The sequence below is a fragment of the Scyliorhinus torazame genome, chromosome 5, assembly GCF_047496885.1.
Source record: "Scyliorhinus torazame isolate Kashiwa2021f chromosome 5, sScyTor2.1, whole genome shotgun sequence".
NCBI lineage: Eukaryota > Metazoa > Chordata > Chondrichthyes > Carcharhiniformes > Scyliorhinidae > Scyliorhinus > Scyliorhinus torazame.
The window spans coordinates 156,529,380-156,555,137 of record NC_092711.1 but is presented as its reverse complement, the minus strand read 5'-3'; the positions used below and the strand labels follow the sequence as shown (position 1 = coordinate 156,555,137).

Here is a 25,758-nt window from a genome sequence, read left to right as displayed (position 1 = left end):
GCATATGCGCAGTCGCCTCTCCATTGGACATGCGCAGTCGCCTCTCCATTGGACATGCGCAGTCGTGGGCAGGGAGAGATCACCAATTCTTCTCGCTCTGGTCGGAGCCAGTTGCCTGGAAACCTTGTCTCGAGGAGCTTATGTTGTCAGGTTTTTTTTCTCCCTTGTTCAGGGGCGGACGAAACAACGGATGGGGGCAGGGAGCGCCGGGCCTGCGCACTGGAACCTGGTGACGACCGCGCGCAATAGAGTAATTCCTATTGGCTGATTCAGGCAGGGCTCCATTGTGATGTCACAGCGGATGTGAAGGTAAAACCTCCTCCTGTCTCCAACATCTGGGAGTAAAACACTTTCTTTTCTCCCCCTTTCCATTTCTTTTCTCATTCTCACCTTCAATTGGTCACTTGCAGCAACTGAAGGGAAAGGAAGTGAATCCAGGGAGGCTGCAGACTCTGCAAAGCTTGGCCCAGGTCTCTCTCTCTCAAAGACATTGACATCCTTTGCTCCCTCAGCTTGACACATTTATTTGTCTGGCTAAAAGGATGGTCTCTTTCCCAATGTTCACAATTAAAGGGCTGATTTCCCCAGGAGATGACCGACATTTAAGGGGACAGTAAATTAATATCAGACAGAGATATGTCCAGTATTTTTAAATGGTACAGATGAGATATATTATTTAAGGTTCTGTAATAAAATACATTTATTATTATTTATGGTTGTGTAATATTGTACTGTCACTATTTATATATTTCCAGTCATCTCTTCCCTCAGAGGGTTGTTAGTCTCTGGATTTCTCTTCCACGGGGACCAGTGGAGTCGGAGTCACTGAATATATTCAAGGATGAGTTGGACAGATTTTTAATATTTCTTTTGTTATATATTTTTACCATTTTTAAAATAATGAATGCAACAGACTAACAGAAATATTGATGGAAAATATATAGCGTTGAACAACTGATATTGCCGCATAAATACAAGCAACACATTGAGAATTAATTTGTAGCAGGATATTTTGGGGACAAGAGCTGCTATGTGAAATGCCAGATCAATTGAACAACCAGTTAACAGGTTAACATAGTGAGTGTGGAAAGAGGGTAAGATTATATAAAAACACAAGGATAACAAGGCACACCCCAAAATTTAACAAAACAGACTAACAGCATAGTTGAATTAAAATAACATAGATGACACAGAATCTCTATAGTGCAGAAGAAGGTCATTTGCTTCTTCAAGTCTGCACTGACCCTCAGAAAAAGCACTCACCGAGGCAGACTCCCCACCCTATCCCCATAATCCGGTGCATTGATCATCGTCAACCCACCTAACCTAACACCTTTGGACACTAAGGGGCAATTTAGTATGACTAATCCACTTAACCTGCACATCTTTGGACTGTGGAAGGAAACTGGAGCACCTGGAGGTAACCCACGCAGACACAGGGAGAATGCGCATCTCCACACAGACAGCCACTCAAGAAATCGAACCTGGGTCCCTGGCTCTGTGCGGCAGCAGTGCTAACCACTGTGCCTCACTGTGCCCTACTCTGGGCTCAATTGAATTGAATTCACGGATGTAAAGCCCTGGAGGAGCAAGTCAGACAGATTGGAGCACATGTATTTGAGATCGGGGTCTCATAATTTAACAAATGCATCAGACTTAGAATGAATAATCAGTCTATGCCAGTTTAGGATAGAGGGAGAACAGACTGGCCTGCTTCCATATCGACCCTGATGGATGTTGGGTCTATCCTAACCAAATTCCGTGTGAACCTAAGATGAGAGGCCAATAGATAAAGCCTGACATTCGGGAGACACAAACCTCCCTGAGCTCCTGGTGATTGGAGCTTAACAAACTTGAGGTGAGGTTTATTTTTGTTCCAGATAAATGTACTAATCATTCCATTAATTTCCTTAATGACTCTGGTTGACAGCAGTACAGGCAGCATCTGCAGAGGGTACAACAGTCAGGCCAACACATTCATTTTAATGAAGGCGATCCTCCCTCGACATGAAATCGGAAGAGCCGACCACTGGGCAAGGTCCCACCTAATAGCCACCATCAGCTGTGGACAGTTGGCCCCATATAGCTGTCTGAAAGAGGGGGGGTAATTGACATTCCCAGATATTTAAATCCCAAGGGGGGAGCATCAGATTGGGAACATAGTAAGAGGAGGGGGCTTATCCCTCAACCCCCCCTCCCCTCCCCCCCACTCCCCTCCCCCACTCCCCTCCCCTCCCCCCCTCCCCTCCCCCCACTGGCATGGCCTCTGACTCAGTAAAATTCATCTTATAACCAGAGATGGCACTAAATCTATCCACAATCGGGCGCAGCTGGTTAAGATGAGCACGGTAGCATTGTGGATAGCACAATTGCTTCACAGCTCCAAGGTCCGAGGTTCGATTCTGGCTTGGAACACTGTCTGTGTGGAGTCTGCACGTTCTCCCCGTGTGTGCGTGGGTTTCCTCCGGGTGCTCCGGTTTCCTCCCACAGTCCAAAGATGTGCAGGTTAGGTGGATTGACCATGATAAATTGCCCTTAGTGTTGGGTGGGGTTACTGGGTTATGGGGATAGGGTGGAGGTGTTGACCTTTGGTAGGGTGCTCTTTCCAAGAGCCGGTGCAGACTTGATGGGCCGAATGGCCTCCTTCTGCACTGTGAATTCTATGATTCTATGAACATTTTACTGTGATTTTTTAAATCTTAGTGCCTACTGGTCTTTTTGCCGTAATTGGTCTTTATGGGGGTGGATAGGTTGGTTTAATCGTTTGTGTGGGCAGATGAGGTGGCAAGAATTAGGAAGATGGTGATTGAGAGATGGCGACAGTCAGGGGGCTTGGCACTGCTGAACCTGTTATACTATTATTGGATGGCGGACGCAGAGTAGGCGTGGGGTTGGAGCAAGGAGACGGAGGCTTTGTAGGCTTACATTAAAGGGTAGGTGGGGTTAATGGGTTACAGGGATAGGGTGGAGACATGGGCTTATGTAGGGTGCTCTTTCAAAGAGCCGGTGCAGACTCGATGGGCTGAATGGCCTCCTTCTGCACTGTAAGGATTCCATGTTCTATAATTTCATGGTGCTGTTTACCGTCAACTGCTAGGTGGGAGGGGAGGGAGGTGGGTGGGTTGGTTTGGGAGTTGGGGGTGGGGTGGGTTTAGGGGTTTTGTGTTGGTTTTACTTTGTAATGTTATGTATTGTAAATGTTAAAATCTGAATGAAAATACTTCAAAAAATCTATCCACTTCTCCAATAATGTCCGGGACTGAAACACTGGGGTTCAACACAAACTGCAGCCCGTCCTCTGCACACAGAGTGATCTTGTGCTGCCTCACCCCACCCTCCAGTCTCGATATCAGAGTGTCTGATCTAATAGCCTCTGGCAATGGCTCAGTGGACAAGGGGGACAGAGGGCAGCCCTGTCTAGTCCCTCTCTGAAGCTGAAAATTCGATGCCCGCAAACCATTGGTGAGCACCGCCGCTGCCGGTCTGTGATGTAACAATTGAATCCACTCAATATAATCCTCACCCAACCCGAAGCCTCGCAGCGGATACACCAGATAATTCCACTCAACTCGAGCAAAAGCTTTCTCTGCATCGAAGGAGATCACCAGCCCATCCAAAGCATATTTCTGAAAAGCCTGAATCACATTCAGCAACCTTCCAACGTTGTTACTGGAAACTCTTCCCCGTATAAACCCAGTCTGGTCCTCCTGCACGATTGTCGGAAGGATGTCCTCCAGCCTGATCGCCAAAACATAAGATCGCAGTTTCAAGTCAACATTCAAAAGAGAGGGAACTTGTGACGGGGATGTGCTGAGTAGTCACACATCAGGTGGCTCTCCTCCATACAACAGAAAAATAGGCACTGTCGGCCGAATGTAGCCGCAAAATCAGAGTTAAACATCCCCTCACCCTCAACAATAGTGCGGACAACAAAATGCCAAGAAGCAACAGCTCGAAAGGCTGCAGGGTCACAGAAACTGTGGCAGGAGACAGGAGCGGTGAGCAAGCGGGTCGGCGGCCCCACGAGGCGAGGGGTCTCCAGTCTTCCCGACAGAGGGAGACCGGCGACCCAGAAAACAAGCCCCCCCCCCCTCCCCCCGACCAGGCGATGGATGGAGGATGCTCCAGACCAAGGAACTAACGCAATGAAAGATGACATTAAGGCTGAGTTAAGGGTGACAGTCAAGCTGGCGGAGGTGCTAGCCGCCATGCAGAAGATGCTCAATGGCATGTGGAGGAAACTGGAAGCCCAGGGGAGCACAGTTCGAGAGCTGGAAAAGGTCGAGGACCAGTAGAATCGGTCAAGGAGGCAGAACATTCGGATAGTGGGCCTGCCAGAGGGGATCAGGGGCAGGAACCCAATCGACTATGTGGCCCAAATGCTGGACAACCTGATTGGGAGAGACAGCTTCCCCAAACCGCCAGAGATCGACAGGGCTCACAGGTCGCACTGCGTCACCTCGCAATGAACAGGGGAGCCAGCTCATAGGAGGGAGGGGGCGAGGGCAGCAGAGCACAGGAGAGGGTGAGGAGGAGACAGCAGGGACGCAAGCAGAATGGGTGTAGGAGGGGGTCAGATCGATCCTGGGTGGGTGGGCCACACACCAATGGGAAAGCTAGTGTCAGGAAGTACGGGAGAGAGCGGGACCGCGGCACATCTCCCACTGGGATGAGAGCGTCTGGGAGGGGGGCAGATAGAGGAGGGGGATACGGTGGGGTGGGGTGGGGTGGGGGGCAGATGGAAGAGGGGGCATACGGTGGGGTGGGGGGGGAAATAAAAGAGGGGGATATGGTGGGGCGGGGGGGAGATAAAAGAGGGGGGATACGGTGGGGCGGGGGGGGAGATAAAAGAGGGGGGATACGGTGGGGCGGGGGGGAGATAAAAGAGGGGGATATGGTGGGGCGGGGGGGAAATAAAAGAGGGGGGATACGGTGGGGCGGTCCAGGTTTCCAACGAGTGGACACGGATCCACAAGTGGAAGCTGACCAGTCTGGCGGAGGAAGTCAAAAACGACCCACAGAGATGGGATGGATTCCTGCTTTCCCTGGTGGGAAGGATGCAGATGATCAAGATGAACGTACTGCCCATGTTCCTCTTCCTGTTTCGATCCTTACCGATCTACATCCCCAAGGCCTTTTTCCATTCAATAGATAAAGTGATTATGGTGTTTGTGCGGAGGGGCAAGAATTCAAAAATCCCTAAAACAGTACTACAATGGAGAAGAAACATGGGAGGCCTCCCCCCTCCCGAATTTGCAATACTATCACTGGGCAGCCACGGCCGAAAGAGTGAGGAGATGGGTAAAGGACCCTGACATGGAATGGTTGATGATGGACGAGTCCTCATTTCCAGGAATGATCCTCCGGGCCTTCGCCATGGCAACACTCCCATCCCCGCCAGCACCAGTCCAGTGGTGGTAGCTACCCTGAGAACCTGGAACCAGATGTGGCAGCATTTCAGTCTGACCGATGTGTCCCTCATGGCCCCCATCTGCGGCAACCATAGGTTTGCACCAGCCATTCTCGACACCACCTTCAAGAGGTGGAGACAGGACGGGGGAACACTGATGGTCAGGGACTTTTACACGGGAAATAGACTAGCGACCTTAGAGGAGCTGACGGAGAGACTGAACCTACCAAACGGGGATGAGCTCCAGGTCAAACACTTTCTCTGCAAGGAGACACCAGCACACCCAGGAACCCTGAGAAGTACAATGCAAGAGGAGTTACTGGACGCAGACAGTCTGGGGAAGGGAAACTGTGGGGACCTGTACGGACAACTCTTAATAAGGATGCGCTCCTTACTTGACAAAACCCAGGGAAAATGGGCGGAAGAGCGAGGGACGTAAATAGGGTGGGGACTCTGGAGCGAAGCACTGAACGGGACCAACTCCACCTTCTCCTCCGCAAGGCTAAGCTTCATGCAGCTGAATGTTGTGCACAGAGCGCACCTGACAAGAACCCGAATGAGCAGGTTCTTCTCGGAGATGGAGGACAAATGTGAATGGTGCCAGCGGGGCCTAGCAAACCATGCCCACATGTTGTGGGTATGCCCCAGACTTGTCGAATTCTGCACAGCCTATTTAGAGGCAATGTCCATGGTTATGAGGGTGGAGCCGTGCCCACAAATGGCAGTCTTCGGGGTATCGGACCAGCCAGAACTATTCATGGGGAAGAGGGTGGACGCCCTTGCCTTTGCTTCTCTAATCGGCCGCTGGAGAATCCTGCTCGGCTGGTGATCAGCAGCACCACCCACAGCTGCAGACTGGCTGGCAGACCTATCGGAATTTCTCCACCTGAAGAAGAACAAGTTCACCATCCGAGGGTCAGAGGATGGTTCCCACAAAGTGTGGAGGCCATTCACCAACTTGTTCCAGGACCTGTTTGAAGCCAGCGGCCAATGGAACACTGGGGAGGGAGGTGGGCATACGGGGGCCAATGGGATCACAGGGAGCAGGCAGGAAAACAGGGGTTGGGGGTACTGGGACAAGGAGGGAGAACCAGAAACCAACTGACACAGAGACCAGAGAGCCTAGAACAAAAACACAAGAAGAGGAACCCCCAAGGGAAGGTTTAAAACAGGCAGGACAGGGAGTGCGCGGGGTGGAAGGGGGGAGGCCAATCAATGGGGGGGGGGCACCATCCCCATCCCCTTGTAAATAATAGATAACTCCCATTGTACAGTGAAGGACCCAGAAATGACGAGTGAAGGGGGCGGAGGGGAGGGACGGGAGATGGGGGGACCGGCACAAAGGAAATTGACATGCACATTGTAATCGGCAGAGTTACCCTGACTGCTTGGATAGTGTATAATAAGCATCGCCACAAGTCTGTTACTGGATGAAAAAGAGGTGAAAAAAACTGCCCCACCCAATCCCACCTCAGTTTAAAGTGTTTCTCCATCCAATCCCGCCTCAGTTTCTTGTCATGAAGCTATGTCGACTTTCTCCTTGAGAAAGGAGAAGATCTCTTTCTTTCTAATAGGGTGATGGATGCCCCGTACATTCCCTGAGAAAATTTGCAGATTAACTGCCGCCATTAGTTAGGCGACAGAGAGACAGGAACAGATTTTCACACCACAATCGGGCGTGCGCCATTACCCCCTCCTCCAACTCTCTTTACCAATGTTTCCCCAAACTGCTCCTTTCACAGATAAAAGCCCCGTCTGTACCAGAGTTGGATAAAGTCAACAACACATAAACCCTCCCATAATAACAAAAATACAAAAGAATCACCACCACAATAGATCCAAGGGGACATTCCTCAATAAGACTGAGGACCCGGAGGATTAACCCCACGGCCAGACTGTCGTTCCCCTCAGGATACCATCTCCAAAATGAGGAGAAGAAAAGTAACTTTTGTAAATTGTTTTTACAGGATATTAGAAGAGGAGGAATTACAGACAGAAATCTCAAACGTCACGTCTCAATCTGACTGAGTCTCTCAATTCCTTGGAACTGAATATCACCGGACTTTGAATCGCGAAGGAGAAATGTATTTTCTGTCCGCTTCAAAACATCAGTGTGACTGGAAAAGCCCCGATACACACACACCCGAGTGAGAGTGTTCCAAAGCGCTGACTGTGGAAAGAGCTTTAACCAGTTACGCAGCCTGAAAAAACATCACACCATTCACAGTGGGGAGAGACCGTACACGTGTTCTGTGTGTGGACGAGGCTTCAAATGATCGGCAAACCTGGAGAGACACGAGGAGACCCAAAATACGAAGATACCGTGGAAATGTGGGGACTGTGGGAAGGGATTCAGGGTCCCATCTCAGCTGGAAGTTCATCGGCGCATTCACACTGGGGAGAGGCCGTTCAGCTGCTCTGTGTGTGAGAAGGGATTCATTCAGTTATCCCACCTGCGGAGACATCAGCGAGTTCACACCGGGGAGAGGCCGTTCACCTGCTCTCAGTGTGAGAAGGGAGTCACTCAATCATCCAACCTGCAGAAACATGACCGAGTTCACACTGGGGAGAGGCCGTTCACCTGCTCTCAGTGTGAGAAGGGACTCACTACTTCATCGAGACTGCTGGCACACCAGCGAGTTCACACTGGGGAGAGGCCGTTCACCTGCTCTCAGTGTGAGAAGGGATTCACTCAATCATCCGACCTGCAGAAACATCAGCGAGTTCACACTGGGGAGAGGCCGTTCACCTGCTCTCAGTGTGCGAAGGGATTCACTCAGTCATCCCACCTGCAGAGACACCAGCGAGTTCACACGGGAGAAGGCGTTAACCTGCTCTCAGTGTGAGATGGGATTCACTCAGTTATCCCACCTGCGGAGACATCAGCGAGTTCACACTGGGGAGAGACCGTTCACCTGCTCTCAGTGTGAGTTGGGATTCAGTACCTCATCGAGCCTGCGGAAACACCAGCAGGTTCACACTGGGGAGAGGCCGTTCACCTGCTCTCAGTGTGAGAAGGGATTCGCTCAGTTATCCAACCTGCGGACACACCAGCGAGTTCACACTGGGGAGAGGCCATTCACTTGCTCTCCGTGTGAGAAGGGATTCACTCGGTTATCCAACCTGCAGAGACACCTGCGAGTTCACACTCTGGAGAAGGCGTTAACCTGCTCTTAGTGAGAGAAGGGATTCAGATATCCATACACCCTGCAGGAACGCGAGCGAGTTCACCCCTGTAAGAGACCAATCACCTGCTCTGAGCAGGGAGACATTCAATGATCTGTCCCATCTCCGGAGACACTAGCGAGTTAATTCTGGGGAGAGACCATTCATCTGCTCTCAATTTGGGGAGGGGGTTTGTGATTCATCACACCTGTTGTGACTCCAACAAGTTCACAATAAATTACAGATGTTGGCTCCGTTGTTGTTGTTTCTGCTCTCACTGACATCCAGGACTGCATTTTGTTCATTCTGACGTCTGGTGAATGGTGATGATTGGAGGGTTTCTTTCTGCTGGACCGGCCGGTCTAACACCTCTGCCTCCGGTGGGCTGACCATTTTTGAGGCTAGTTGCGATTACCTGGTTCCAAGTTTGACGATGAGCACAGAATGAAAAGGTGTTTGCACGTTGGAAGATATTTAGTTCCCAAAGCAGCCACGTTGCCATGAAGATGGGCTATGGTGGTTACAGGGTTCTTTTGTCTAATTTATCTGGGTGTTTCTCACAGAAGGAAACTGTCATGGTCTGAGGGGCAAGTTGTCTGTGGTAGATTGGGAAATTACAATCAGCGTATCACTGAAAGTGGCAACGCAGGTGGATAAGGAGCTAAGAAGGCAGACGGCATGCTTGTCTTCATTGGTTGGGGCATTGAGTATAAAAATTGGCAAGTCATGCTGCAGCTGTCCAGAACCTTAGTTAGGCCACACGTGGAATATTGCTGACAATTCTGGTCACCACATTACCAAAAGGATGTGGAGGCTTTGGAGAGAGGACAGAGGATGTTTACCAGGATTTTGCCTGGCCTGGAGGGTATTAGCTGTGAGGAGAGGTTGGATAAACTCGGATTGTTTTCACTAGAGCGACAGAGTTGAGGGACGACCTGATAAAAGTTTACAAAATTGACTGGCATGGACAGAGTGGATAGTCAGAAGCTTTTTCCCAGGTTGGAAAAGTCAATTACCAGGTGACATAGGTTCAAGGTGCGAGGGGCAAAGTTTAGAGGAGATGTGTGAGGGAGGTTTTTTACACAGAGGGTGGTGAGTGCCTGGAACTCGCTGCCGGAGGAGGTGGTGGAAGCGGGTACGATAGTGACGTTTAAGAGGCATCTTGACGAATACATGAATAGGATAGGAATAGACGGATACAGACCCTGGAAGCACAGAAGGTTTTAGTTTAGATAGACATCATGATCCGAGCCGGCTTGGTGGCCGAAGGGCCTGTTCCTGTGCTGTACTGTCCTTTGTTCTTTGTATAACGACAGGCAATAGACCGGCAACCACTAGCATTTCATTTACATAAAATATAGATTCCTTTAAGAAGCAAATATTAAACAGCAAAATGAAGCTATCGTGGCTAACAAGAAATATTAAAGATTCTATTAGATCAATGGAGGAGACTCAAAGTGGCTAAAATATTAGTGAGCCTGAGGATTGGGAACTTGGTTTAGAATTCAGCAAAGGACCAAGAAACTGATAAAGAGAAAATAGAATATGAGAGCAAACTGGGGAGAAACATAAAAACTGACTGGAAAAGCTCCTATCGGAATGTGAAAAGGAAAAGATTAGCAAAGACCAATGTGGGTCCAGTCCAGACAGAGACAGGAGAGTTTATTATGGGGAATAAGGAAATGGCAGAGAAACTAAACAATGTGTTTGCCTTCATGGAGGAAGATACAGAAATTGTCCTAAAACACACAGAAAACCAAGGGATCAGTGAGCACGAGGGAATGAAAGAGATTAGTATTAGTGAAAAAGTAGCACTGGAGAAATTAATGTGGTTGGAAGTTAATAAATCCCCAAAAGCTGCTGCTCTCCATCCCAGAGTGTTGAAAGAGGTGGCTGTCGAGATAGTGGATACATTGGTGATCATCTTTCACAATTATACAGATTCTGGAATGGTTCCTGCAGATTGGAAGGTGGTAAATGTAACCCCAATTTTTTAGGAGGGAGAGAGAAAATGGGGAACCACAGACCCATTAGCCTGACATCAGTAGGAGGGAAAATGCTACAATTTATTATAAAGGATGTAATAACATACGAATTAGGAGCAGGAGTAGGCCACTCGGCCCCTCGAGCCTGCTCCACCATTCAATAAGTTCACGGCTGATCTGATTGAATCCTCAACTCCATGGAGGCTCCTTAGAAAATACATCTGAGGAGATAGTAATGATATTCTTTATTGTTATAATCTTTATTATTGTTACAAATAGGCTTACATTAACACTGCAATGAAGTTACTGTGAAAATCCGCTAGTCGCCTCACGCCAGCACCTGTTCAGGTACACAGAGGGAGAATTCAGAATGTCCAATTCACCTAACAAGCACATCTTTTGGGACTTGTGGGAGGAAACCCACGCAGTTTTGGGGGGAACGTGGAGACTCCGCACAGACAGTGACCCAAGCCGGGAATTGAACCCGGGTCCCTGGAGCTGTGAAGCAACAGTGCTAACCACCATGTGCCTCCACACCGCTGTTTCAGTTATGGGGAACAAGGAAATGGCAGAGGAGTTTGTTTTTTGTTTAATATTTTTATTCTCCTTTTTCACATTTTCTGCCAAATTTACACCCACCAACAATAAACAATAATCAGCAACAAATATGTTAATCCCCATAACAATAACAACAATCCCATCCTCCCACCAACCCCCAAACATCAGCCCGCATGTTTACATAAACAAATGACAAAAAGGAATCTGGGATTACCCATAGTCACCCTTAATACAAGCAGCCCCCCCCCCATTACCCCCAACTAATGTTCGATGTTATCCAGTTCTTGAAAGTGCTTAATGAATAATGCCCATGACTTGTAGAACCCCTCCATCCTTCCCCTCAGTTCAAACTTAACCTTCTCAAGGGTCAAGTATTCCAACAGGTCCCCCCCGCCACGCCAGGGCACAGGGTGGAGAGGCTGCTCCCAGCAGGATCCGCTTTCGGGCGATCAACGAGAAGCTACAATATCTGCTTCTGCCCCCGTTCCAACCCTGGCTGATTTGACACCCCGAATATGGCCTCCCGGAGATCCGGGTCCAGTTTCACGTGCACCACTTTAGAAATTACCCTAAAAACCTCCTTCCAGTACTCTAGCTTTGGACAGGAACAAAACATATGAACGTGATTCGCGCCCCCCCCTCCCCCCCAAATCCCGACCCCGCAACGCTCACACACATCCTCTACTCCTTCAAAAAATCAGCTCACCCTCACCCTCGTGAGGTGTGCTCTGTATACCACTTCAGCTGTATCAGCCCCAACCTCGCACATGAGGTAGAGGCATTTACTCTCCGGAGCACCTCACACTAGAACCCCTTTCTAACCTCTCCCAACTCTTCCTCCCACTTTGCTTTGATCCCTTCCAGTGGTGCCTTATCCTCTTCCAAAATACCTCCGTACACTGCTGACACTACCCCCTTCTCCAGTACCCTGATCGTCAGCACCTCCTCCAGCAATGTGGAGGCCGGTTCCTCCGGGAAGCTCTGTATCTCCTTCCTGGCAAAATCTCGAACCTGCATGTATCTAAACATTTCTCCCTGCTCCAGCCCATACTTAGCTTCCAGCTCCCTCAATCCTGCAAACCGACCTCTAAGAAACAAATCTTTTAGCGTCTTAATCCCCTTCTCTTCCCATTTCCGAAAACTTCCATCCCACCTCCCTGAACACGCTGATGTTCTGCAGATGCGGTAACTGAGTGAATCCCTTTCCACACTCAGAGCAGATGGATGGTCTCTCCCCGGTGTGAACACACTGGTGTCTCCGCACGTGTGCAGACCGAGTGAATCCTTTCCCACACTCAGAACAGGAGAACAGCCTCTCCCCAGTGTGAACTCGCCTGTGTTCCTGCAGGCTGCATGAATGAGTGAAAGCCTTCTCACACTCAGAACAGGTGAAAGGCCTCTCCCCAGTGTGTACTCGCTGGTGTGTCAGTAGAGTCGGTAAAGCACCGAATCCCTTACCACACACGGAACAGGTGAACGGCCTGTCCCCAGTGTGAACTCGCTTGTGTTGCAGCAGTTTAGATGAATCACTGAATCCCTTCCCACATCCCGAGCAAGTGAATGGTCTCTCCCCAGTGTGAATTCGCTGATGTCTCAATAGGTTGGATGACTGAGTAAATTCCTGCCCACACTCAAGGCAAGTGAACGGCCTCTCCCCAGTGTGAATTCGCTGGTGGGATTGCAAGGTGGATAAATGACTAAAACTGCTTCCACACTCTGGGCAGATGAATGGTCTCTGCCTAGTGTGACGGCGGCGATGAGCCTCCAGTTGTGACGGGTATTTGAATCTCTTGCCACAGTCCCCACATTTCCATGGTTGCTGCATGCAGTGTGTGTCTCTCTCCAGGTCCGATGATCAGTTGAAACCTTGTCTTCACAGCAAACACGTGTATGGATTTTCCCCTCTCTGAATGGAGCGATGTTTCTTTGGGCTGTGTAGCTGGTTAAAGCTCATTCAATATCTGCACTGGGACACTCTCACTCAGGTATGTGTGTCTTGGTACTTTTCAGATTGCAAAGTTGCTGAAAATCCTTTGAAGCCAACAGATGAGACAAACTTTTCTTCTTCTGGATTCAAAGTCTGATAATATTCAGCCCCAAAGAATCGAGTGACTGTCAGATCGCGTTGTGAAGTCTGAGATATCTGACTGGAATTCGTCCTCTTCTAATATTCTGTAAAAACAATTGACAAAAGACATCACTGTCAGTGCAGGATAGAAATTCAGAACAGACAATTCTAGTTGCTATGGAACATTCTTTCCTCTCTTGTTCCTCAAAAGCTGTGAATCTCCATCGCACACATTCTCACTCCATTCTCGCTCCGCTTTTCAGTAAATACTCAATAATACCGCACTAAAAATGTGTGTAATATACAGGACTTGATTACAGGACTGGAGACTGATGGGGCTGTGAGGGAGATAGTTATTTCAACAGTGAGATGTGAGAGATCTGCAACTCGCTGCCTATGAGGGTGGAGGAAGCACAGACGATCATCATTTCAAAATAAAAGTGTGAGGAAATAAACTTGCAGAGTAACGGGGATATCGAGGGGGGAATGTGACTGATTGGATTTCTCTACAAAGTCGGCATGGATTGGGCTACTGAATGGAATCCAAGTGTCGTAATCATAGAATTTACAGTGCAGAAGGAGGCCATTCGGCCCATCGAGTCTGCACCGGCTCTTGGAAAGAGCACCCTACCCAAGGTCAACACCTCCACCCTATCCCCATAACCCAGTAACCCTAAGGTCAATTTTGGACACTAAGGGCAATTTATCATGGCCAATCCACCTAACCTGCACATCTTTGGACTGTGGGAGGAAACCGGAGCACCCGGAGGAAACCCACACACACGGGGAGGATGTGTAGACTCCGCACAGACAGTGACCCAAGCCGGAATCGAACCTGGGACCCTGGAGCTGTGAAGCAATTGTGTTATCCACAATGCTACCGTGCTGCCCTAAATAAATGTGTCAAGCTGAGGGAGCAAATGTCTTTAAGAGAGAGAGAGAGCTGGGTCAACCTTTCCAGAATCTGCACCCTCCCTGGATTCACTTTCTTTCCCTTCAGTTGCTCCGAGTCGCCAATTGAAGGTGAGAATGAGAAAAGAAATGGAAAGGGGGAGAAAATAAAGTGTTTTACTCACAGATGTTGGGGACAGGAGGAGGTTTCAGTCTGTGGGGAGCTCAATCTTCATTCACTCAAAGTCCGCCTTCTGATTAGCTGGAGGATCAGAGTCCTTCCGGTCCACCAACTTTTGCTATTGGTTAATATCGTAACAGGACGTTCAGGGGGGTGGGCTCGACTCTGCACCACATGCGCAGCTTCCCTCTCTTGAACATGCATAGGCCTGGGTCGCGGGCGCGGTGGAATGAGCGGTTTCACCAACGCTGGGGATTGTGGGAGATGCGGCCGTCATTACTCATCGAAAGCCCAGTCTCCAAACTCCTGGGTGACAAGTAGCGGTGGGAGGGCAGTGACCCCACACTGATACAACGTACACGTGGGTAGTCACTGGATTTGATTGCGAGCTCCCCTTAGCAAAACAGTTTGTTAACTCTAGGTGTAAAGATTTAGATACATGTGTGACATATTGGGGAGGGCAATAAGTGAATGTGAAACTGAACCCGAGAGTCAGCACCTTCAGGGGAGGAGAATTGTGGATAAGCAGCAGGAGTAATTCTGGTGGGAGGATTATTTCTTAATTTCTATCCTGTACTGACAGTGATGACATTTGCAAACTCATTCATCAGATGGGTGGATTTGAAGACAGAAATTGCAAGCCAGGCACCTCGTTGTCATCTGACAGATTCACTTAATTCATCAGGATCTGAATATCATGAACCATTGAATCTAGAAGGAGAAATTATGATCTGTCAGCTTTCAAATAATTTAAATATTACTTTCACTGGAAAGGCACAAGGACTCATCCAAGTGAGAGTTCCACTGCACTGACTGTGCAAAGCCTGAAATATTATCACAACATTCACATTGAGGAGAAACCTTTCCTGGTGTTCTGTATGTGGATGAAACTTCAACTGAGCATTGAACCTGAAGAGACACAAGGACACACACCAACGGAGGAACAATCATCAAGGTCCCCGATAATTTTAATGTCAATTGGGAGAATCAGATTCGCAAAAATATCCTAAAAAATGGGTTCAGAGTCTTTTTGGAACAATTTCTTGGAGCCATACATTTTAGAGCCAACCAGGGAGCAGACTATCCTCGATCTGGTAATGTGCAACAAGACAGGATTGGTCAATAATCTCATTGTGATGGAGCCTCTAAGTCACATTGATCATAATATAATAAAATTCCACTTTCAGTTTGAAGGTGAGAAGTGCTGGTCTAAGGGCGGCACAGTGGAGCAGTGGTTAGCATAGCTGCCTCATGGCGCTGAGGACCTGAGTTCAATCCCGGCCCCGGATCACTGTCCATGTGGAGTTTACACATTCTCCCCATGTCTGTGTGGGTCTCACCCCCACAACCCAAAGGTGTGCAGTGTAGGTGGATTGGCCACGTTAAATTGCCTTTTAATTGGAAAAAAAAGAATGGGGTACTCTAAATCTTTTTTAAAAGTGCTGGCCTAAGTTAAAACTAAATAAAGAGAACTCTGAAGGGTATGAAGGGAGAGCTGGCGAAAGCGAACTTGGGAAGCTAGGTTGAAAATTGGGACATCAGTATGGAAGTGGGTGACTTTGAATAACTCTCAGCAAACATTTATGCCAGAGAGAAAGAAAGGCTGTTTGAGAAGAATGCATCATCCATGGTTAAATAAGGAAGTCAAGGAATGTATTAAATTGAAAGAAACACCATCAAAATCTACAAAGGTTAGTGTTCATTCAAAAGTTGGGCAGATTTTAGAATCAGCAAAGAATGAGTAAAAGATAAGAAACAGGCAGAAATTAGAGTATGAGGGTAAACATTCTCGGACTACAAAAGTAGATAGTAAAGGTTTCTGCAAGTATTTGAAGAGGAAAAGAGTGACTAAATCCAGGTTGGTCCTCTGGAGAGTGAGCCTGGGAAATTGATCATGGAAAACAAAGAAATGATGGAGGCTTGAAACAGGTATTTTGTGTCTATCGTCACGGTACATGACCGAGAACAATTCACAAAGATAATTGAAAATCGAGAGGTAATAGGGAGGGAGGAACACAGAACAATCACCAGAGAAAAGATGCCAGGAAAACTATTGAACCTAAAGGCTGACAAGTCCCCAGGACTGGGTGACCTGCATTCTTGGGCTTTAAAAAAAGTGGTGGCAAAGAGAGTAGATGTATTGGTTATAATCCCACAAAATTCCTTAGATTCTGGAAAGGTCCCAGTGGATTGGAAAATAGAGAATGTAACACCTCTATTCCAGAAAGGAGGGAGGCAGAAAGCAGGAAACTATAGGCCAGTTAGCCTAACATGTGTGACAGGGAAAGTGCGAGAATCCATTATTAAGGAGGTTACAGCAGATTACTTAGAAAATGTAAACGTTATTACTTTTTATTTATAACGTGAACTACCGTGAAATATGCAGTAAATGCAACTGGTTAACTACAAGTTAATACCTAATACCCACATCAACCTGCCCCACCCTCTCTCTCTCATACACACACACACAAGACAGACAACCGCAAAGGGGTGGAAAGGGGCAAAAAAATTCAAAATTGGAGGAAAGAGTCTTTCTTCACAACAAGCTTGCAGATTAAAGTCTTTGGTTTGCAGTCTGTAAAGATCTTCTTTGGAGATTCATTCATTCAGGTACTCTCTACATTAAAAATGTAGGAGTCAAACCTTTTCTGGAGAGACACCTTAGTTCACGTCAAACTTTGCTTTCAGTTTGTAGTTTGTCTTTCGGTCCCTGTAGTCTCAGAAGTACAGCACCCACCAGGCTCTCTGGAGAGAGAGCCAGCCCTCACAATGGCCTTCTGTGGAGAGTTAGCTGGACCTTTTTGGAGAGAGTTAGATGTATCAGCGTGCTGCCAGAGTCAAAACTGATACCAAACTGATATCTTGGGACTCGGAAAAGCGTTCTAGTGGAATAATATCCAATCACCACCTGTTACTGGACAGATCACAGATCTTTGGGCCAATTCATTGGCAACCGGCCAAATCAATCAAATGGACGTTTCATTATGAGATATGCAAGACATAAATCACAAACGTTCAATCCATCCCCATTATACAAGTTACCTACCCAGTCTTTATATTGGTAACTAGTCAGCCCTTAAACCCATGACAAAGCATCTGCAATCACATTATCCTTTCCAGGAATATGTACAATTGTAACATTGAACTGTTGTAATAATAAACTCCAATGGAATAATCTTGCGTTCCAGGTTTTAAACTTCTCTACAAATGCAAATAGATTATGGTCTGTGTAACAATGCTTTGCTGATTGTCATGTTGGACATGTACTACGAAGTGCTAAAGGGCTAGTCGCAAGGCCAAGGCTCAATGATGGAATACTTTCTTTGGCACAGACTGAATTTGTTTCTAAAAATACCTCCCTAGCCTCTTTATTCCTTCATTGTTGTCCTGTAGTAGCACTGCCCCTACTCCCAGGTCACTGGCATTTGTGGCCATTTTAAATGGTCTGGAAATGTCTGGGATGGCCAGCAATGGTTCGCCCACCAACATGGATGTCAATCTGTCAAACTCTACTTGGCGTTCTGTGGATCATTGCATTTTTAATTGTTTCCGCTACATATCGAACGTGCTTTTTATTTCAGTTTCTAACTGAGGAGGATTTTGCTTTATTAGTTCAGAATTTCTGATGTTTACTTCATGATTTGTTAACCGAGTGCCGCTTGGTGCTTCCATTCAATTCTATTCATACCCTTTCAGCATCTTTGTTATATCTGCCCCTTTCTGGGTGTCGTGCAATGTAAAGATGTGGAGATGCCAACATTCGACTGGAGTGGGCTCAGTAAGAAGTCTTACAACACTAGGTTAAACTCAAACAGGTTTGTTTCGAATCATTAGCTTTCGGAGCACAGCTCCTTCATCACCTGATGAAGGAGCTGTGTTCTGAAAGCACGTGTAATGTAATCAGTCTTTTCTGATTGTCCAATAAATGTTTATCCATATTTCAAAGATTTGCTACAGTCAAACAAAAAGCACTATTGTCAATGCTGAGGGAAATATTTGGTTCATTTTAAATCCATAAACACTCTCCAACCCCTCCAGCTTTACATGCTCTCTTTTCTTGCACATGGTTACTTTCAGAAATAAGAACCATTCTTTGTTTTACAGCTTCTACCTCCTCTTTGGAGTTTTCGTAATCACAACTCTTATCCCGATTTAGCAATACAGACCTTCAGAATCAGAGGATAACACATTGTTGGACCCATGCATTTTCTGGTTTTTGTTACCAGATGTGGTGACAGAATCACGACATAGGTCTCCATTCACCTTCCTCTTAGTTTTAAAAGATATTGATGACTGATTATTTCATCTCCTTTGCCATTTGCTCCCTTTAAGAGGCACTGTGGATCTTTAAAAGGATGTGGGTGAACCAGCTTAGTGCCACTTCTCAGTCCTCGTCCTGACGAACTGATGCTGTGCTATCAAGTATACGTTGCTTCAAAGGAGGCATGCTGTGGGAAATATTTCCCCTGAAGGGGATAGCAATGGATTTACTACAAGGGACTTTAACAAATCACTTTTAGAAAAGTCCAATTCACTTTCTTCCTCCAATTTTCTGCCTTCATTCTGAGCTCTGGGAGAATTACTTGTCATTGGCACAAGATCAGTTAGTGACAGGTCTATTTGGTAATAGCTGTTCATCATCACTCCATAATCAGAAGCAAAATTGAATTTGGTACTCTCGTCTGTCTCTTCATCACTGTCACTACTATTAAATTCAAACTCCTCTTTCCTATGGTCACCTTCAGTCTTAGAATTCTGAGAATCTGGTTCACTGTTTGATCTGTGATTAACATCTTTCAACATTTTTCTTTGAGTAATTTAATGCCCAATGAGTTTTCTTAATTCCCACATGCCCTACTGTTGGTATTTCATGTGATAACTGCAGTAATTCTCTCACACCCTCTGTTATCATGGTTGAATCTACAACCGTCACTCCTGCCAAATCATTCCCCAAAAGTAAATCTATTCCGTCCACTGGGAATTTCTCAGCCAGCCCAACAACTACTGGACCTGACACGAGATCACACTCCAATTGTACTTTATACAATGGGACTGGAATACAATCTCCACTTTTCCCATTCACTAATTCCTCAGCTTTCATTGAGTCTCTGAAAGAAGAAACAAATCCTTCTCCAGTAAGAGAGTTTACGTAGCCCCTGTATCCCTTAAGATTGTTATGGGTTTGGCACATGTTGGACATGTAAAGTCACAGTTTGTGGCTTAAGAAAAGTAGTGGGAAAACAGACTCAATCAAACAGGATAAGCCAGTGGGTTTTATTAAAGTGGGAGGAAAAAACATTGTCCCAGTGGAAAAGTGCAACAGAGTGTAGAGCCTATTGAGAGGTTGGTGGATAAGCAGGTAACAGAACTTTTTAAGGATATTTGTGAGGGTGAGGTTTACTCGTGTGTACAAGGTGGAGTAGGTAAGGAGATTCAGATCTTGAGGGATACAGGAGCAAGTCAATCTTTTTTTTAATAAACATTTTATTGAGGCATTTATGGTATTACAACGACAACAAAATAAACAATGTCCATGTAAATATAAACATAGTGCAAAAGCCGTCTTTCACCCTTACAGGGACCACCTTTACTAACCCCCTACTCTAAACTAAGCGAACCCCGAATCCCCCCTCACCCCCCCCCCCCCCCCGCCTTCTGCTGATGGTTAATTTTCCCCAAAGAAGTCGACGAACGGCTGCCACCTCCGGGCAAACCCTAACACTGATCCTCTCAAGGCGAACTTGATTTTCTCCAAACAGAGAAAGCTAGCCATGTCAGTTAGCCAGGTCTCCGTCTTCGGGGGCTTTGGGTCCCTCCAGGCTAATAGTATCCATCTCTGGGCTACCAGGGAAGCAAAGGCTAGAACGTTTGCCTCTTTCTCCTCCTGGATTCCCGGGTCTTCCGACATTCCAAAAATCGCCACCTCTGGACTCGGTGCCACCCTTGTTTTTAACACCTTGGACATGACATCCGCAAACCCCTGCCAGAATCCCCTAAGCATCGGGCATGCCCAGAACATATGGACATGGTTCGCTGACCCTCCTGCACACCTTGCGCACTTATCTTTTACCCCAAAGAACCTGTTCATACGGGCCACTGTCATGTGGGCCCGGTGAATGACCTTAAATTGTAGCAGGCTGAGCCTGGCACATGTTGTGGACGCATTGACTCTACTCAACCCGTCCGCCCAGAGACCATCCTCTATCTCTCCTCCTAACTCCTCTTCCCATTTGTGTTTCAGCTCCTCAGTTTGCGTCTCCTCTGACCCCATAAGTTCCCTATTAATGTCCGAAACCCTCCCTTCTCCCATACACATTCTGGAAACTACCCTGTCCTGTATCCCCCTTGGTGGTAGGAACGAGAAGGTTGAGACCTGCCTGCGTACGAAGTCCCGTACCTGGAGGTACCTAAACTCATTTCCCCTAACCAATCCAAATTTCTCCTCCAGCTTTCTCAGGCTAGAAAAGCTCCCCTCCATAAACATATCTCCCATCCTCTCAATCCCTGCACTCTGCCAACTCCGGAACCCTCCATCTAACCTTCCCGGGCAAACCGGTGATTATTACAGATTGGAGACCACACCGATGCTCCCTCCACTCCCACATTCCTCCTCAATTGCCCCAGACCATCAGGGCTGCCACCACCACGGGCTAGTGGAGTACTGTGCCGGCGGGAATGGCAGAGGCGCCGTTATCAATGCCCCCAAACTGGTGCCGTTGCATGATGCCGCCTCCACACGCTCCCATATCGACCCTCCCCCCACCACCCACTTCCTGATCATGGCTATATTCACCGCCCAATAATAATTACTAAAGTTCAGCAGCGCCGGCCCGCCCTTCCCCCGGCTCCGCTCAAGCATCCCCTTTTTTACTCGCAGGGTTTTACTCACCCATACAAAGCCAGTGATCACCTTATTGACCCGTTTATAGAAGGACCATGGAATAAAGATGGGGAGACACTGAAACACAAACAGGAATCTCGGGAGGACCGTCATTTTCACTATCTGCACCCTCCCAGCTAGTGACAACGGAAGCGCGTCCCACCTTCGGAAATCGCCCTTCATTTGGTCTACTAATCGGGCCAAATTTAACTTGTGTAGCCATTCCCATTCCCGCGCCACCTGAATGCCTAGGTATCGAAAGCTTCCCCCTACCACCCTAAACAGCAGCTCCCCCAATCACCTCTCCTGACCTTTGCCTGGATCACAAACATCTCACTTTTCCCCATATTCAGTTTATAACCCGAAAACAGGCCAAATTCCCCCAGAATCCTCATAATTTCTTCCATCCCCTCTAGTGGGTCCGAAACATATAGGAGCAGGTCGTCTGCATATAGAGAGACTCTGTGTTCCACTCCCCCCCCCCCCCCCCCGGACCATCCCCTTGAGGCTCTCAGTGCAATTGCCAGCAGCTCTATGGCCAACGTGAACAGGAGTGGGCATCCCTGTCCCGTCCCCGATGCAGCCTGACATAGTCCGATGTTGACCTGTCCGTCCGTAGCTCGCAACCTGATACAACTGCCTGACCCAGTCAATAAAGTCCTGCCCTAATCCAAACCACCCCAGTACCTCCCGCAGATATTCCCATTCCACCCAATCAAATGCCTTCTCTGCATCCATTGCGACCACTACCTTCACGTCCCTACCTTCTGGGGGCATCATAATCACATTTAACAACCTTCTTATATTGGCCGCCAACTGCCTACCCTTAACAAATCCCGTCTGGTCCTCCGCAATCACGGCCGGAAGGCAGTCTTCAATCCGAGAGGACAAGATTTTGGCCAGCAGTTTGGCGTCCACATTTAGTAGGGATGACCTATAGGTTCCGCATAGCTCTGAGTCCTTGTCCCGCTTCAGGATCAATGAGATAGTGGCCTGTGACATCGTCGGGGGAAGCACCCCAGGTTCCCTTGCCTCATTGTATGTCCCCATCAACAGCCACCCCAATAGCCCAGAGAACCTTTTACAGAACTCCACTGGGTACCCGTCTGGCCCCGGGGCTTTACCCGACTGCATGGCCTTCAGTCCCTCTGCTATTTCCTCCAACCCAATCGGGGTCCCCAGCCCTTCCCCAAACCACCTGTCCACCTTGGGGAACTTCAGCCCCCCCTAAAAAGTGCCTCATTCCCTCCGGCCCAGCTGGGGGTTCCGACCCATACAACCTGCTGTAAAACTCCTTGAACGCCTTATTCACCCCTGCTGAGTCTCCGACCACGTTTCCGTCCCCATCCTTTACTTTCCCTCTCTTCCTGGCTGCCTCCCTCTTTCTAAGCTGCTGTGCAAGCATTCTGCTGGCCTTCTCACCATGTACATATATCGCCCCCTCACATTCCTCAGCTGCTCCATCACCTTCCCTGTAGTTAACAAGCCGAACTCCGCCTGTAGCCTCTGTTGCTCCCTTAGAAGCCCTGCCTCTGAGTTTTCCACATACCTCCTGTCAACCTGCAGTATCTCCTTTATCAGTCCGTCCGTCTCTTGCTCTGTCGGCTTTCTCTCTGTGGGCCCGTATCGAGATCAGCTCCCCTCTAACCACCGCCTTCATTGCCTCCCAGGCACCACCGCCGAAACCTCACCTGTGTCATTGATTTCCAGGTAGTTCTGAATATATTTGAGCAAGTCAATCTTTAATGGTGAGAAATGGTTTGGGAGGAGTTTTGGCAGAAAATGTGGTCATTTGTGGAATATGGGGTTGGTTTAGCACAGTGGGCTAAATAGCTGGCGTGTAATGCAGAACAATGCCAGCAGCACGCGTTGAATTCCTGTACCGGCCTCCCCGAACAGGTGCCGGAATGTGGCAACTAGGGGCTTTTCACAGTAACTTAATTGAAGCCTACTTGTGACAATAAACGATTATTATTATTATTTAGTGGTGAGAGCAGTAGTGTGCCACTATGTAAGGTATGGCGAGAGAGTTCAGTGAAAAGTGGTGAAGTGGTAGTAGGAGTAAAAGAAAAATTACCTTTCTAGGATAAGATTTATCCTAGATAATAATATACCTGGATCACAGGTGGGAGTGCAACCTACTATGGTTGAAAAGCCAGTGGAAAGTGGAACTGAGATGTTGCAAGAAATAGATCCAGGAGTGTTTCCTAATTGTGTGGTAATCAGATCACAAAACCACTGGTTAAGACAGGAGGAAGAGAATTTGAGGAGTGCCAATAGGGAGGCTGAGGTTCAGTTGTCAGAAAACATGTTTGATCAGATGGTTGGTAAAAACAAGAGCAGGTGGTGGATGAAGCGGATAATTTTAGTTCAAGCAAGTTGGTTCAATGGGGAGAATGTGCAGTTCCGCAGACAGTGACCCAAGCTGGGAATCGAACCTGGGTCCCTGGTGCTGTGATGCAACAGTGCTAACCACTGTGCTACCATGCCACACCGGTAGTGACACAAGAGGTGATTATACTAGTATCTGGTCAGGACTGGAGCTGTCTCACAGTTTTATAGAGAGCATCGTCTGTGGTGGAGGCTGAAGAGCTTGTACAAATGTAGCCAGAATGTTCAGCAAACGTTTGCATGCACTGACTGTTGTTTTGCACTGTCCAAATGCACCAGCACTTACCCATTATTTTTGGCTATCCTCAACAGACACAGAATACAAAGCAGCTGATAAATGTGAAGAACAGATGATGAATGCTGCAGCATCGATAGCAACCTGTCTGACCATCAAGAGAAGAATTCTGCTGTCAGAGCCAGGCAACTACATATCACTGAATTGTGTTTTTTTTTAAATTTAGAGTATCCAATTATTTTTTCTAATTAAGGGGCAATTTAGCATGGCCAATCCACCTATCTTGCACATCTTTGGGTTGTGGGGGTGAGACCCACGCAGACACGGGGAGAATGTGCAAACTCCACACGGACAGTAACCCAGGGCCAGGATCGAACCTGGGACCTCGGCGCCGTGAGGCAGCAGTGCTGACCACTGTGCCACCATTCTGTGCATTTATCACTGAATTGCTGATGAAGCTTTTCTTGTGTAATCTTGGGAGGCCACCCTGACCGTTGAAATCTCTCTCGCTCGAAGTAGTGGTTAAATTTATGCTAATGACTGTGACATGTGAGAAGACTAAAATGGACTATACTCACGTGTATGTTAGCCTGTTGAAAAATGTAAAATGTTATTATAGATTATAAGTTGCATGTAATCAGAAGAAATGTTTAAAGTTAAAAAGTTTTTAGAAAAATAAAGCCATCTGCGGACGTTGCTGGTTCATTTTTTTAAAGGGGAAGCTGTGACGATTGGAAGATTTTAGGAAAATTGGATCATAAATGTATTGGGCAATTTCAGGGTTAAAAGCGTGGGGTTAGAGTGTGATTCACTGCAGAGGTCCTGTTTTTATTTTAACGAAGGATCCTGTTTTGCAGGGCCTGGGTGTTTTTAGTAGCCAGAAGGTGAAATTGACAAAGGAATGTGTTTTTTCAGTCTGGACTAATGGACTGTGGTCTGACTGGGAAAGTATTTGTGGAATGAATGTACTTTGCAGCTGTCAGAGATCATTTGTTTTCCAGCTTAGGGAGACGAGGTCATTGCTGCGTGCAACCAAGGAAGTCAGAAAGACATTTTAAAAATCTTTAAAGATCAGTTTTTGGAGAAAGGTTTGGAGAGAGGAGTTGAATTCTGGGTCCACAATTCTCCCACAGTAAGACAGATTGAGAGCTGTATCTTTCTTTTCCTGTTGTTTAATGGGGGATTGAGTAGTAATGTTTAAATGGGTAATTGTAAGCTGTTGTTTTTGGGTGTGAAGTTAAAACGTTTAATATTGTAGCCACAATAAAGTTTTCTTTTAAACATAACCAAACCCTATTTCTTCATGCAATCACTCCTGGAACGAATCATTCTTTCCGCAGCCTTACAAATAAACTGAAATATTGGGGTCCTGTATCCCAGCCACTGTTGGGGTCTGGTCTGGGATCGGAACAGTGACCGATGTAACAATTGGTTGGAGGTCCATTTCCCATTCAGTCCTCCAGCACGGTAGCATTGTGGATAGCACAATTGCTTCACAGCTCCAGGGTCCCATGTTCGATTCCCGGCTTGGGTCACTGTCTGTGCGGAGTCTGCCCATCCTCCCTGTGTGTGCGTGGGTTTCCTCCGGGTGCTCCGGTTTCCTCCCACAGTCCAAAAATGTGCAGGTTAGGTGGATTGGCCATGATAAATTGCTCTTAGTGTCCAAAATTGCCCTTAGTGTGGACCTTGGGTAGGGTGCTCGTTCCAAGAGCCGGTGCAGACTCGATGGGCCGAATGGCCTCCTTCTACACTGTAAATTCTATGATGTATGCCACTCTATTAGTGCAACACCCATGGAAGTTTACCAACTGGGATGCAGGCCCCATTATTCTCAGCTAATTTCAGCCCTCAGCTCCGTCGCCTGGCTGTCATTGATATGAGCAGTAGAGAGACAGAAAGGTGCAGAGGAGCAAGTGGGAAAAACTTGTGGCTCGAAATCAACACTTCAACATTTGGCAGTTAAATCGATGTTATTTAATTATTAGATTGAGGCA

The 25,758-nt window shown here is 47.4% G+C and overlaps 1 protein-coding gene and 1 long non-coding RNA gene across 3 annotated transcripts; one reads left to right on the top strand and one right to left on the bottom strand.

The window, feature by feature from the left end:
• Window positions 1-50: 50 nt before the first annotated feature.
• Window positions 51-25,388, top strand: LOC140420249 (uncharacterized). Of its 2 annotated transcripts, XR_011946239.1 has the most exons (4): window positions 51-309; window positions 12,998-13,103; window positions 17,955-18,073; window positions 23,842-25,388. It is a non-coding gene; the product is annotated as an uncharacterized lncRNA (long non-coding RNA). The 2 variants fall into 2 exon arrangements; XR_011946238.1 differs by lacking the exon at window positions 17,955-18,073 and having other exon boundaries at window positions 61-309; window positions 23,842-25,386.
• On the bottom strand, window positions 11,842-13,002 carry LOC140420243 (uncharacterized). Its single transcript, XM_072504280.1, has one exon. It carries the CDS (start codon window positions 12,941-12,943, stop codon window positions 12,230-12,232), a length of 714 nt encoding a protein of 237 aa, XP_072360381.1. The 5' UTR covers window positions 12,944-13,002; the 3' UTR covers window positions 11,842-12,229.
• Window positions 25,389-25,758: the final 370 nt, after the last annotated feature.

Coding starts and splice junctions, on each gene's coding strand:
- LOC140420243 (XM_072504280.1), bottom strand. CDS start 12,943: ATGCAGCAACCATGGAAATGTGGGGACTGTGGCAAGAGATTCAAATAC.